Here is a 14,558-nt window from a genome sequence, read left to right as displayed (position 1 = left end):
CATCTAATACGAGTCTCTCTTTATATATATATATAAATGGAACAATGAATTGATTTCATTAGTTTGGAAAAAAGAATTGGTGTTATTAAGAGCATCTATTTATCCCCTCGATCCACCAGCTGCCATGAAATGGTTTAATAGAGTTGACTTTGAGACTTTCGATTCTTCAAAGTTCTAACCCTTTTTCACGGTTACGTTAAAACTTAAAAAGCGACCCACTCCAACAAGTTCAGAAATTTTTTAGAAAAGGACGCGTGGCCTATCATCCACCGTTAAAAGGACCATTTGCAAAAAGGAGCAAAAGTTTTTCAACGGCTTTAGATCGAAATGATATCCAATCCAATCCGGCGTGACTGGCTTTTTCGTCAACAGAAGCTCTGCACGGTATTTGACCCGTCCAACGGAAACAGTTACTTGATTAGTATCTTGGCGCTCAACTTTCTAAAGAATCTCTCCATAGTCCTTCCTGATGTATATGGACCCCATAGCCAGTCATTCTTACTGATCTCCCGTCGTGGACTCCTTCATCTTCATCGCCTCTCCCTATCTATCGTTACTGTACAACAACCAAACCTGCTTTTTGATACTCCAATAAACCAATAAACAATTCAGATGGTCGTTGCCCTAGATTTCTCCACGAACCTTCATCGGTAGTCCGCCTGTAATTCAAGAAACTCTCTCTCTCTCTGGAAGAACACCTGTTCTTTCCAACCTCCATGGAACAGGTAATCTTGTCCTTTGTTTAATCCGCTCCATCCTTTTTTTGTCTCGGTCCCGACTCTGCTTGATTTCTCCTCGTCTCACTCTGAATTGAACTGTGCAAGAAAGCCAGGTAAGCTCTTGCAAATTGTCATAAATGGTTGGAGTTCTCATTGGTTTGTTAGTTCTTTTTCCTGCTTCATTTGTTTTACTGTAGTTACTGTCCCCGTAAGTCTGATTGTATGGGTCAACTATCTTTTACTTGTTCGAGTTCTGAAATTTTTTTAGAATTACCATGTAATTACGATAGAAATGGTTCGAATTTAGTTCTCCTCATAGTTTCAACTAAAACTTCACGATCTATGGTACTTTTTAAGCATGTTTACTCAGTTAATCCGGAGTTTTGTTTTATTGGCTTTTTTTTTTTTATTTTTTTTTAGGTGGCTGGTATTAAAGCAACGGGGATTTTGTAAATGCTTCGTTTCAGATGACCACTCTACGGGTCTGAAATGGTTAGTTAATGCAGTTGGCGCTTTCACTAATGGGTGTTTCGACACTGAAGATTCATGATGGTACAAGATGGAAATCCAAAAGTCCCAAAACATAATTCCATGAGTTTAAGATAAGTTGCTAATATGCAAAAAATAGAAAATAGTTATTATCTAAAAACAAGACCAAATACGTTTCAGCCCAAGCTGTGCTATTAGCACGGCTGTTGGATTATTGCTATGTCAAAGTGTGCTGAAGTGTGTGTAATGTGCAGGCTCTTGTAACCATTTTGTATTTTGGGGATTCCAATAGCATTTTTTTGCAATTATCCAATATTTCTCATTGGCTATGTTCATGTATTCTCATGTAAACTCATAAAAGCTTAAGTTATTTTTATGGGAGATAAGTAGTTGAGAGGGAACAAAAGGTGTAAAGGTTAAGCACAGGTCCCCTAGACCACATTTGAGTGTTGAATGGTGCCTCAATGCTAAGCACCATGACCTTATGGCATAATATCCATAAGTCTGGGCTTATCTCAAGCTCAAATGTTATATCAGTTACCCTGTAAATGGGGCAAAAGCAGGTGGTTCTTTATTATATGTTGCATTTCTAACCTAAACCATTGAAATTTTAATTATCAAATTAAACATATGAATTTGCAATTCATGATATATTTGTATTTTGTGCATATTTATTGAGCTAAAAGGCTTGCATGATTACTGTTAGTTGTTATTGAAACACTAGCTGTTATTGTTCATTTAAGTAGATGATGCAAATCCGTTGTAGTTGCCTGTTCTCGAGAATGTTTTGCCTTTAAACATGTGATATTTATTTTAAAGCTTATGCCTTTTGCCAGGCCTTGCCTTTTGGTACACTTCGCTTTTGAGAGAAGAGAGAGTGGTCCTATCTAGAAGTTGTTCTGCATTTCATGGACTGGCATTATCATGTGGTAGCGATAAAAGGCTGCATCTAGAACATGGAAGGACTTCGATTTCATTCTTGAGAATTCAAAGGTTGATTCTCTGTATTGAACATTGTTCACTGAACAAACTAAAATGATGAACAGACGGCAAGAGAAGTTTGTGAGGTTAGTTTCTTTGGAGCATGTGTGTGTACCTTATTCATGTTAATTAGTTTTTAATTCAATATTCTAGTATGTTTCTTGTTTATTTCATGGATTTCCCCCTTTTATTTACTGTTTCCATATTGACAACTAGTTTGTTATAAGAAAGGATAAGCATCAGTCACACTTTGGACCGCATAACAGAGTTGCAAGCTGGTCTATAATGTTTTTTTTTTCGATAATTGAAAATGATTTCATTAAACAAGAGGAATAAGATTTTACAAGAATCCTTGGAGAGGCATGAGATGCAGCCTCCCCTAACCATTACAAGAGATCAGAAATAAAATTACAATTCTGCCCAGAATAAATGGTCCCTAGTAGACCCCTGTTTAGCAAGATGATCAGCCAAAGCATTTACCTCCCTACCCATCCACTGATATCTACATGTTATGTGCCTTGTTAAACATTTAACTTTTTTGATGAGATCCTTATAACTCCAAACCACTGAGTCTGGATTTGACAGCCAGCCCACAATCACTTTAGAATCCCCTTCAATCAAAAGGTTCTCCACTCCTAGTTGATTAGCAATCCAAATTCCCTGTACTGCAGCCAATATCTCAGCTCTTGTAGAGTCCCCTATCCCTATCGGGCCTGAGAATAAGGATATGATGTTGCCATTTTCATTCCTCAATACTCCTCCAATGCCAGATGGTCCTGGGTTACCCTGGCTGTTTCCGTCAAAATTCAGTTTAGAAAGACCTTCTGGGGGAGTTACCCAAAATGTAGTGGCTCTGGTTTTTTTAACCGAAGTGTGTGCTACTGTGTGCAACTGTGGTCTATAATGTTATTACTAGTAGTTTTGTGATTATTTGGTTCCTTCCCATGATGCCTCACTCTTTCTTTATATCAGATGCAACCCCCCCCACACCCCCCCCCACACACACAGAAAAAAAAAATCTAGGGATCCACTTGAACGAGCCAATGAATTCGTTAACGATCATAAAGCTGAGTTCCTAAGGCCAGTTTTCAGAAGAAGGCATCCTATCGGTTACTAGTTTACTACCTGACAGTGTTCTTCCACCATCTCATTATTCTACCTTTTTTTTTTGAAAAAGGTAAAGTATTATATTGCAAAGGAAACTAGATACACCAGCCCATGTACAATGAGGACCTTAACATTAGGAATTTACAAAAGATCTGATAGATCAGATGAAAAAAGGTCCAGTTTGCAAAAAAGGAATAAGCTGAACTTCAGTGAAACTATGGTTTTGTTCACTTAACCAGGAACAAAGAAGACCCATAGTTTTGTCCTTAACTGAAACTATGTCATTAGAAAGATTATCAAAAATCTGACTGTTCCTTTCCTTCTAGAGGGCCCAAAAGATAGCAGCTGGAAAGATCTTCCAAAGCAGCTTGCCACTTGCATTCAGACCCTCAATGGTCCATCCCTGAAGCAGCTGAAGGACTGAAGCAGGAGGACAATAAGAAACATCAAAACAGGAGAGAGCCATTTCCCGAAGCTTCTGAGAGAAGTTGCAGTGGATAATAATGTAGTTGGAAGATTCAGGAGCTTCCGTGCAGAAAGGGCAGCAGAGACTAGGAAGCTGCATCTCCCTTCTGACCAACCGATCTGTGGTTATGCACTTATCGAGTGCTGCAGTCCAAACCAGGAAGGCTACTTTATTTCTAGCGAAAAAAGGACTTCCATATTAAATTCCAAGGGAAGCCTCCTTCCTCCTCGGCCACGAGGTGGTTGTAGAAAGACATAGATGAGAAAGTTCCACAAGCCTCCCAAGCCCAAATTCTTTCATCATCTGATTATGGGTTGGGCTTGAAACTGTGAATCTGATTTAGAAGATCTGTTAATGGACCTATTTCCCAATCATTAAGGTTTCTTCTGTAGGTAGGTCTCTGTTAAAATAATTTAGTTGTTGGTGTTAGGGTCTGTTTGGCTAGTTAAAGTGTTTTTTTTTATTTCGTTTTTTCACTTCTGTTATGTCTGTTATTGTACTCAGGGGCACAATGGTCTTTTCCCTTGTTATTTCTGCCGCCCTATATATATTATAATAAAGGCTGGCGCCGCCAACACTGTTACATTGCAAATCCCTTCTCTTCTGCTCTCTCTTCTCTCTTCTTCTTCTCTTCTCTTCTCTTCTCTTCCTCTTATTTCTGGCCGGCCATACTGTCAAGATGGTATCATAGCGGGAATACTGACTAAAGAGAGCAGATCGAACAACCTTTACTGAGAGAACAGATCAAACAGACCTGCTGAACCTGGGCGGAACAGAGATTTGAATCTGGACTGAGGAAAACAGCTCTACAACTGGTACAGTTCTTCCGTTTTCTCTTCTTTACCCTTCTGGGTCGTGTACCAAGTGAAAACCAAATGAATCTGGGCTGCTGAATGCTGTTGGATCTGTATACCTTTGTTTTTTTTGGATCGTGTGATCCTGTTCATGTTTTAAGGCGACTGTAGGTCAAGGATGACCTGTCATCTCAATAATTTGACTTGATTATAAGTGATAAGGATCTCTCCTGCTGATTAATGGCTTTAGACATTTTGGAAGGCTGGTGGGTTGGGACTGTTAAAACCGTACAGGTCTGAAATCTGCCGAATATTGCCTCTGTTTTGTCCTGAATTTGGTACTGTTTGTGCTCAGCTTGTTTTTAAACCCAAGTGTATGGGTGTGGACTGAGTGGAGCATTGTTTTGTGGGGTAAGGAGGGGTCCTAAGTCTGGTGTTTGGGACTGATTATCTGTTTTGACCATGTCGTCTGAGAATTCTGCTACTTCAGAGATTTCAAGGAGCCACAATGGAGTGGGGGAATGGATATAAGTTTTCCCATGGCTGTTATTCCCTTTGATGGTCTGAACTACCTTGAGTGGTCTAGGGGAATAAAACTCTACATCACTGCTAGGGGGAAAATAAGTACATCAATGGGAGAGTGAAGGAACCGAAGTATGGAAGTGCTGAATATGATAGGTGGAACCAAGAGAATAGTATGGTGATGTCTTGGCTCTTGGTTTCCATGCTGCCACCAGTAAGGAAGACTTTTATGTGGGCTGAAACTGCTTGTGAGATATGGGAACAAGCGAAGTCCACCTATTCAGAGCAGAGACACTATGCCAAGATATATCAACTGCAAGCTGAATCCTCTACTTGCAAGCAGGGGGAGAGGAGTCTCTTGATGTACTATTCTGATTTGACATCGAAATGGAAAGAACTTGATCACTATCAGAATGTGAATTGGAAGTGTGATGAAGATGCAAAGGCATATAAGTCACTTGTATCACAGCAACGAGTTTTTGCCTTCCTCCTAGGGCTGAATCCTTCGTATGAGTCCATCAGGGTGCAGATCTTGGGTAGTAAAGACTTGCCATCAGTTCAGGAGGTGTATGCCTTGGTGCAGTCAGAAGAGAGTAGAAGTGTGATGAATGGTGTAGAAGGGGAGTCAGTTGCCCTAGCTGTCCGGGGAAATTTAGACACAAATGTCGGAGGTGGTTTTAAAAAAGGTGACTCTCAGAAAAAAATAGATGATAAGAGCAAACTTTGGTGCACTCACTGCCAGAAGACACGACACACGAGAGATACATGTTGGGATCTCCATGGAAAACCTAAATGGGCATAGGATTTGGGTAAGAAATCAACACCTGATCAGGGCAAGAAACCAGGCCAGCAAAATCAAAAAAGGTATAACTCAGCTAATATGGTGTCGACAAAGACTAGTCCTTTGGTAACTCAGGAGAGGCATCCCAGTTCTGAACCTAAGGAAGATATTATCAACTCCTTTTGTGAACATTTGGAATTGTATGGTAGGACTCTCCGCCAGATGGATTCTGGTCCTATTCCCTCTACCTCGTTTGCGTCTACATTAGGTAATGCTGCCACAACCTTCCATGTGTCATCTCATACCAATGATTCTCCTTGGATTATTGACTCCGGAGCCTCAAATCACATGACCGCTAAGTCAAATTTGTTTCAGACATACAACCTTCTCTCTGGGAGAGATAAGGTAAGACTAGCTGATGGTTCTTTTTCTACCATAGCTGGCCGAGGTACCATACCTCTCCCACTTGGCCTTACCCTTCCTAATGTATGTTCTGAAATTACCTATTAATTTGCTGTCCATTAGTAGTCTAACTCACTCCTTGAACTGCTCAGTCACTTTTTTTTCCGTCTTCATGTGCGTTTCAGGATTTGGCCTCGGGGAAGACGATTGGTAGAGGAAGCATGGTGGATGGTTTCTACATGTTGGAGAATAATGCTGATCTTGTGGCTACAGAGTCCATGAGTTCATCAAGTGAGAGTCAAGCCTATTTATGGCATAGTCGTCTAGGTTATCTTTTTTTTTAGTCATTAAAAGTTATGTTTCCAAAGTTGTTTGAGTCCTTGTCAGTGAGTCAGTTACTGTGTCAGACTTGTCAATTGAGTAAGCATTGTAGAAGTTCTTTACCTTTGCGAAATAAAAGATCTGAATTTCCATTTCATATTGTTTATTTTGATGTTTGGGGCCCTGTTACTCTACCTACTGAGGCTGGCTATAAGTTCTTCATTACCTTGATTGATGATTATTCTAGATACACTTGGGTTTATCCTATGCGATCTCGAGATGAAGTGCCAAAAATTGTGAAAGATTTTCAACACATGGTGTTCACTCAGTTCCAAACGGAAATCCATATCTTCCAGTTGGATAATGCGAAGGAATATTTTCATAGTGATCTCACGGAGTTTTTTGCTTCGAGTGGGTCACTTCAGCGAAGCTCTTGTGCTAGGACACCCCAACAAAATGGTGTGGCTGAACGGAAGAACCGCCACCTTCTCGAAGTAGCTCGTGGCTTATTAATTCATATGAATGTGCCAAAACGGTTTTGGATGGATGCTGTCATGTGTGCTACATATATCATCAATCGCATGCCCTCTCGGCTACTAGAGTATAAGGCCCCACATAAGCTTTTGTTCCCTACAGCCCCGTTGTCCACCATTCCGATGCGTGTTTTTGGGTGTCATTGCTTTGTCCATAATCTGTCCCCTACTCGTGGTAAGCTTGATCCCCGGGCTATTCCTTGTGTTTTTCTTGGTTACCCTTTATCTCAAAAGGGGTATCGCTGCTATGATCCTAGCTCTCGCAAGTACTATGTCTCCACTGATGTATCATTCTTTGAGAATCAACATTTTTTCTCGGTTTCTCCTAAGGGGGAGAGTAGGGTTGAGGAGAAATAGGCGACTCAAACTCAACTACCTCTTTTACCCGATCCTCCTCCATTCCGGGTTTTTCATCGTCGCCATAAAAGCCACCAGAGTTCAAGAGCCGTGGAACCTGACACTATGCAACCAACATCATCGGATTCACCCGAGGCAGATCCGTCTCATCAGCTAGGTACACTTGCTCCTGTTGATATGTCTGTTCCTCTAAGTGTTGATTTACCTGTCATCAATGATCTTAATATTCCTATTGCTAAGAGAAGGGGTGTTAGGTCTTGTACCACTAATCATCCTATCTCTAATTTTGTGTCCTATGATCATGTTTCACCTTCATACCATGCCTTTCTCTCTTTTGTGGACAGTGTCCCTGTTCCTAAGAATGTGGCAGAAGCTTTATCTAAACCTAAATGGATAGATGCAATGCAGGAAGAAATTGATGCTTAACACAAAAATGGCACTTGGGAGTTGGTAGACCTTTTTGAAGAGAAGGAATCAGTGGGTTGCAAGTGGGTGTTCACAGTGAAACACAAGGCTGATAGAACGGTTGAAAGATACAAGGCTAGACTGGTAGCAAGAGGCTTTACACAGGTATATGGAGTGGACTATGCAGAGACTTTTGCTCCAGTAGCCAAGATGAACTCTATCAGGATTCTTCTTTCATTGGCAGCAAATCTTGACTGGGAAATTCACCACTTGGACATAAAAAATGCTTTCTTGAATGGTGACTTGGAAGAGGAAGTATACATGACCCAACCACCAGGGTTCTGTGCCAAAGGTAGTGAACAAAAGGTGTGCTGGTTAAAAAAATCTTTATATGGGTTGAAACAATCACCTCAGGCTTGGTTTAGTAAGTTCCATTTAGCAATTCAACAGATGGGGTTCAAACAACACCAGTCAGATCATACTTTGTTTGTGAAAAGAGGTGAAGGTAAAATTGCAACTCTTATTGTGTATGTGGATGACATAGTGATCACAGGAGATTGGGAGGCTGAAATACGAAGACTAAAAAAATTCTTAGCCGCTCAATTTGAGGTGAAAGATCTAGGCCCCTTACGTTACTTCCTTGGAATTGAAGTTGCCTGCTCTCATAAGGGCATTTTTATTTCCCAACGGAAATATGTACTAGATCTACTATAAGATACAGGCAAGTTGGGGGCAAAACCAATTGATTCACCAATTGAATCTAATCATCATCCAGGAGACAGTTAGGGAGAGTTTTTGAAAGATGTGAAGAAGTTCCAAAGACTCGTGGGGAGACTTTTTTATTTGTCTATGACCAGGCCTGATATTGCCTATGCAGTGGGTGTCCTTAGTCAATTCATGCACAACCCTAGGACAACTCACTTTGAAGCTGCAGAGAGGATCTTGAGATACCTCAAGAAGTTTCCCGGAGCTGGTTTGTTGTTCCAGAAACATGGTCACTTAAAGGTGGAAGTATATACTGATGTAGATTGGGCAGGAGCAGTCAATGACCGAAAGTCTACTAGTGGGTATTGTGACTTTGTAGGAGGAAACCTGGTCACATGGAGAAGTAAAAAACAAAGTGTGGTGGCTATATCTAGTGCTGAAGTAGAGTATAGAGTGATGGCTCATGGGGTTGCTGAAATCATGTGGATAAGAAATCTGTTAGGTGAATTGGGTTTCGCAGTGAGCAATCCTATGTCACTCTACTGTGACAATAAAGCTGCCATCAATATTGCTGCTAATCCAGTCCTGCATGATAGGATGAAACACATTGAAGTGGACAAGCATTTTATCAGAGAGAAACTTGAAAATGGAGAAGTCTGTACACCATATGTCAGCTCAGAAGAACAACTTGCAGATATCTTCACCAAAGGTCTTCATCATGTGCGGCACAAAGATTTGTGTGACAAGTTGGGCATGATTGACATCTATGCTCCAACTTGAGGGGGAGTGCTAAAATAATTTAGTTGTTGGTGTTAGGGTCTGTTTGGATAGTTAAAGTGTTTTTTTATTTCGTTTTTTCACTTCTGTTATGTCTGCTTTTTCCCTTGTTATTTTTTCCGCCCTATATATATTATAATAAAGGCTGGCGCCGCCAGCACTGTTACATTGCAAATCCCTTCTCTTCTGCTCTCTCTCTTCTCTCTTCTTCTTCTCTTCTCTTTTCTTCCTCTTATTTCTGGCCGGCCATACTGTCAAGAGTCTCCATATAACTTCACCATTCCTCAAGTCAAAACATTTATCCACTACAACATCTTTATCCTGTGCAATGTCAGAGAGAGGGGAACCTATCCTTTAAAGCAATGTCCCCACACCAATTGTCATACCAGAACTTGAATTACTTTTAGTAAATCAGGGGAGATAGAGACAACATTGCTCCCCAAGGCACAACCCTGAGGGAGAAAACCAGGACCCAAGTCCCACCCTTGGTTTGTGAGTCCATACCTTTCTGCAATGATTCTTCTCCAGAGGCTGCTCCTCTCTTTGCTGAATCTCCAACACCATTTTCCAAGCAGAGCCTTGTTAACAACTTTAAGATTTCTGATTCCTAAATCACCAGTTCTCCTTGATATGCACACAGAATTCCACCTTACCAAATTAAACTTGAAATTATTCCTCCACCCAGCTCATAAAAAGAACCTCAGTTTCTTTTCAGTTTCTTTTCTATCTTGATTGAGGAGAATGCAAATTTTAATCCTTGAAGTAGTACCATCAGCCCAACCCTTAGAGGGGTGTCTTCCCCCATAGGACCTGAAAGGTCCAAAACTATTTTTATATCATATTAACCATATAGTGCCAATTCTTGCCATGGCCTTATGTCCAGACCACCATCCAAAACTGTAGTCTGTTTATTTTCCTCTCCCAACTATCTCCTCTTACATGTACATTTGCACGTGCCATTTAATCTTTCATTTGATTTAAGATAAGGAAATAGGGTTCCAAAGCATCTCTCTCTTTCTCTTTTGTTAAGATTATTTAAATCCATCCAAGAAATATCACAGAGGAATGCTAGTGATCTCTAAATAATACAAAAAAAGCTTGACTCTCCTGGGTTTCCTTGGGCAGAGCCATCAAAGTATAAATTTCAATATATTACTAGCAGGTGTAATCTTAGACTATGAAATGAGCCTCCTTTGTTGAGCAAAACCGACAACACTCTACCACCCTCTTAGGATGCAATCAATAGAGGCTCCTTTGAGCTCATCTCTAGTTGTGACCTGGTGTGCTACTCTCAATGTGACAAGATATGGAAGTGGGTTCTTGCCTTGTGTTATAATAAATTCTTGCATTCCTCTCACACCACACTCCAAAAGATAGTAACCTTTCTATATCTCCACATGTTTTCTCCCTCTTGGTTGTGAGTGGTTGTTATGGGCCCGCGCGTAGGATGTCGTCACGGGTCAGTCCACGGGGGGAACCTCTTGCTTTCCCTTGCGCCTTCCCTTGTGTGTAGACCCTATTGTGGAAAACTGAATGGGTGATTTGTCTAAGAGACCGCCTGAACTCTCCGAATGGGTGATTTGTCCAAGAGACCACCCGAACTCTCCTTACACCTTTCTTGGTCGAAAAACTAAATGCCTTTATTTCAACTCCTAGCTCCTTAAATAGAAAATTACAAAAGGGGGTTCGTTGTTGGATTCGGCTAGGCTAGGGTAATCCAACTTAAACTCAAACTCCTAATTACCTACTCCTAAAGGTAACACAACTCTTACTTAAGATAAGATAAGATAAGATAAGATAAGATAAGGATAAGGGATAAGGGATAAGGGATAAGGAATGGTGTAGCTGGTGGCGAGTTGGTGAGCAGAGCTGATGTGGTAAGATAAGTGTGGATCCACCCTGATGAGCTGTCATGTGGGCCCCGCCCTATTGCTGCTATCGGACGGTGCGCGCGTCTCGCAGTGCTGTTGCCGTGAGGTGCGTGCTACTGCCGTGTGGTGCGTGCTGCTGCCGTGCGGTGCATGCTGCGCGCTGCCGGGTGGTGCGTGCTGCGTGCTGTCAGGCGGTGCGTGTTGCGCGCTGTCGGGCGGTGCATGCTGTTGTACGGCGCTGCTGGGCGGTGCCTGCTGTTGTGCGGCCTGCTGTGCGTGCTGCTGCCTATGACTGCGCCGCAGTGTGTTGCCGGTCGGTGTGTCCATAACTGTGGTTTAGTTAAATTTTTTAATAGATCCATGATATCTGGAGGAGGTGCTATAGAAGTGTTAAACAAGGGGAAAAAGGTGGTTCTATACAACCAAAACAAAAGGGCAACATCAACATAAGAATAAGTGGTTGACATACTCATGACTATTAACTGGAGGACACATTTTTTTTGATCAATAACAGTAATTTTATTAAAAATATATGGAAATTACAACCAGATTGGAGGGGCAAGACATATTAACCCTCACTTACAGAATTGAAAACACCTATTACAATATAGCCCAAAAGAAATTAGATCTTCCCATCCCCTGTCTAGCCAAGGTGTCAGCCATGGAATTAGTGCTCCTCTTGGCCCATTGAACCCTTACAATCATATTCTGAGTTAGCTGCTTGATTTTCTTTCTTTCATTTGAGAACTTCCACAGGCTAGACTCTTCCTTCTGCAACCAACTAACAATCAATTGAGAGTCTCCTTCCACGAGCAACTTACTAATATTCAACTGCTTAGCTCTTTTTACTCCTTCTAGAACTTCCAGGATTTCAACTCTCAGAGAATCCCCTCAGCCTATAGATCCTGAGAACATAGCAATAATTCGACCCTCTTCATCCCTGAACCACCTATGCCTGAAGGGCTTGGATTACCTTCACTGCTACCACCGAAGTTCAATTTGATGAAACCCAAATCTGGTGGAGTCCAAATAGGTCTAATAGCACTAGACATAGGAGCTGACCGAGCCACTTCTTCCCAGTTTCTAATGATGTCTCCTACTGAATAAGCTTCAAAAAGCTTCAAAGAATTGACCCAGTGTGCCACCCTAACATAAACAATTCCTATGAGGGCTTCCTTGCTTCTTTCTTTGTCATGAAATAATTTTTGATTTCTTTCTTCCCAAACCGTCCAACAAATAGCAGCTCTAGCACATCTCCACAAAATTTTACTTCTCTTCTTTAAACCCCTCACTGGAGTGGAATTGAACAAGCTTTGCACGCTTGAAGGGGAGGGCCACCTGCAACCAAATAAAGAAAAGAACCAACACCAAATCTTTGAAACAAAAGGGCAAGAAACAAGCAAGTGATAACAGCTTTCACCATTCTTCTTACATAAGATGTACCAATGTTAACTCTATGGTCCCTTTTCTCCTCCCCGGGTTCCCATAAAAAGTTCCTCATTAGTTTTTCCAACTCCCTACAAACTCCTTCAGGGATTCTAAACACCGACAAGTAATAGACTGGAAGGTATGCCAATGTTAACATAATCAGGGTTATCCTACCCCCCAAAGACAAGTAATTCTTCTTCCAAGAAGCTAGCCTTTTAGTGAACCTGTCAATCACCGGATTCCAAAAACTCCTTTTTCTAGGATTATCCCCTAAAGGAAGCCCTAAATACTTCAGTGGCCAATGAGCTATCTCACAACCTATCGCTCGGGCCCTTTCCTCCACCTCTCCTTCACTCATATTAATACCAATAACACAACTCTTATCAAGGTTTACTTTGAGGTTAGTCATTAGTTCAAACACTTTAATCACCATCTTTAGATTGCTCACCCCACTAATCTCCTTGCCATCACAAAACAAAATTGTGTCATCTGCAAATTGTCGGTGAGTGACCGGAACCCTATCCCTCCCCACTCTCCAACCACTAATCAGATTTCTGGAGTCTGCCCTCTCAATAAGCCTCCCTAACACTTCAACAATTAGGGTAAAGAGGAACAGGGAGAGAGGGTTCCCTTGCCTAATACCCTGAACAGCTGGAAAGTGATCCACCACTTTGCCGTTTACTAACACAGAATAATGGCAGTTCTAATGCACCCTTTTATCCACTTGCACCACCTTTGCCCAAACCCCAAAGACTCTAAAAATTCCATCAACAGAGACCAATCAACTAGATCATATGCCTTCTCCAAATCTAGCTTACACACCAACCCTTTCTCCCCTCTACTTCTGTAATCCTCCACACTCTCATTTGCAATTAAGATTTGGTCCACAATTTGCCTACTCATCACAAAGGCACCTAGATTATAGGAGATAATTGAGGGGAGCACCACTCTAATTCTTCTAGATAACACCTTAGCAATGATCTTGTAGGGGCTGTTAACCAGACTGATGGGTCTGAACTCTTTAGGGTGACAAGCCCCAACCTTCTTTGGAATTAAAGCAATAAAAGTAGAATTTAGGCCTGGGTTTTTCACACCTCTTCGAAAGAATTCCGAGAACACTGCTTGAATATCAGCCTTAATTATCTCCCAACAATCTTGATAGAAGGCCATCGTGAAACCATCAGGGCCCGAGGCTTTAGATCTATCCATGGAGAAAATGGCATTCCTGATTTCTTCTAAGTCAAACTCTCTTTCCAGCCACGACCTCAACTCATCAGGGAGCTTAGGCCAATCTAACCCTTCGATCCTTAATCTCTCTTGCAGAGGCTTTCTGAAAATGGATTTAAAGTGTTCGCAAAAGCCCCAACAATCTCTTGTTGTTGAGTTAAGGCTGTCCCATCAACTTCCAACTTAGATATGGTGTTTTTCTTTCTTCTACCATTGGCTATTGCATGGAAAAATTTTGTATTCCTATCTCCTTCCTTCACCCATTTGTTTCTAGATTTTTGCCTCCAACTTACTTCTTCTTTGAAAATTATGTCCTCCAAACTCTTCCTTAACTCCCACCTCAGTTCTTTATCCCGATCCCCAAACATCCACTTTCTTCCTTCGCATCTAACTCTTCTATCTGGCTTATCAACTGCTGCTTCCTCTCTTCTATCCTCTCAAAATGTATAGTATTCCATTCCTTAATTTTGACTTTCATCTCTTTTATCTTCCAATGGAATTTCATCCTAGCCCAATTGACTTTCGGGTTACTTTCATTCCACCAAATTTTCACTTTGTCTTTGAAGTCTAGGTAAAGTAACCACATATTTTCAAACTTAAAGGGAGAAGGCCCATAGCCACCAAGACCAGACTTACATATCGTTATACGCCAATGATCAGAAGTAACTCTAGG

At 41.3% G+C, this 14,558-nt stretch overlaps 1 protein-coding gene across 5 annotated transcripts in view; it reads left to right on the top strand.

Annotated features, from left to right (window-relative positions):
• Window positions 1-346: 346 nt before the first annotated feature.
• LOC148879636 (cyclic nucleotide-gated ion channel 1-like) overlaps window positions 347-14,558 on the top strand; it is a 47,327-nt gene continuing 33,115 nt past the window's right edge. Inside the window, exons 1-3 of one of the 5 annotated variants that reach the window (XM_088961235.1) lie at window positions 417-725; window positions 1,140-1,211; window positions 2,045-2,275. In XM_088961235.1, the coding sequence (XP_088817361.1) occupies window positions 2,244-2,275 (32 nt within the window). In that variant the 5' untranslated portion in view covers window positions 417-725; window positions 1,140-1,211; window positions 2,045-2,243. Of the gene's footprint in view, window positions 833-1,139; window positions 1,272-2,044; window positions 2,276-14,558 lie in introns of all 5 variants that reach the window. The other 4 variants (XM_088961232.1, XM_088961231.1, XM_088961234.1 and 1 more) reach the window with 4 other exon arrangements.

Source organism: Nelumbo lutea, chromosome 1, assembly GCF_056320005.1.
Source record: "Nelumbo lutea isolate HS-2025 chromosome 1, American lotus-T2T, whole genome shotgun sequence".
Lineage (NCBI taxonomy): Eukaryota > Viridiplantae > Streptophyta > Magnoliopsida > Proteales > Nelumbonaceae > Nelumbo > Nelumbo lutea.
This window is presented reverse-complemented; position numbering and strand designations above follow the sequence as displayed.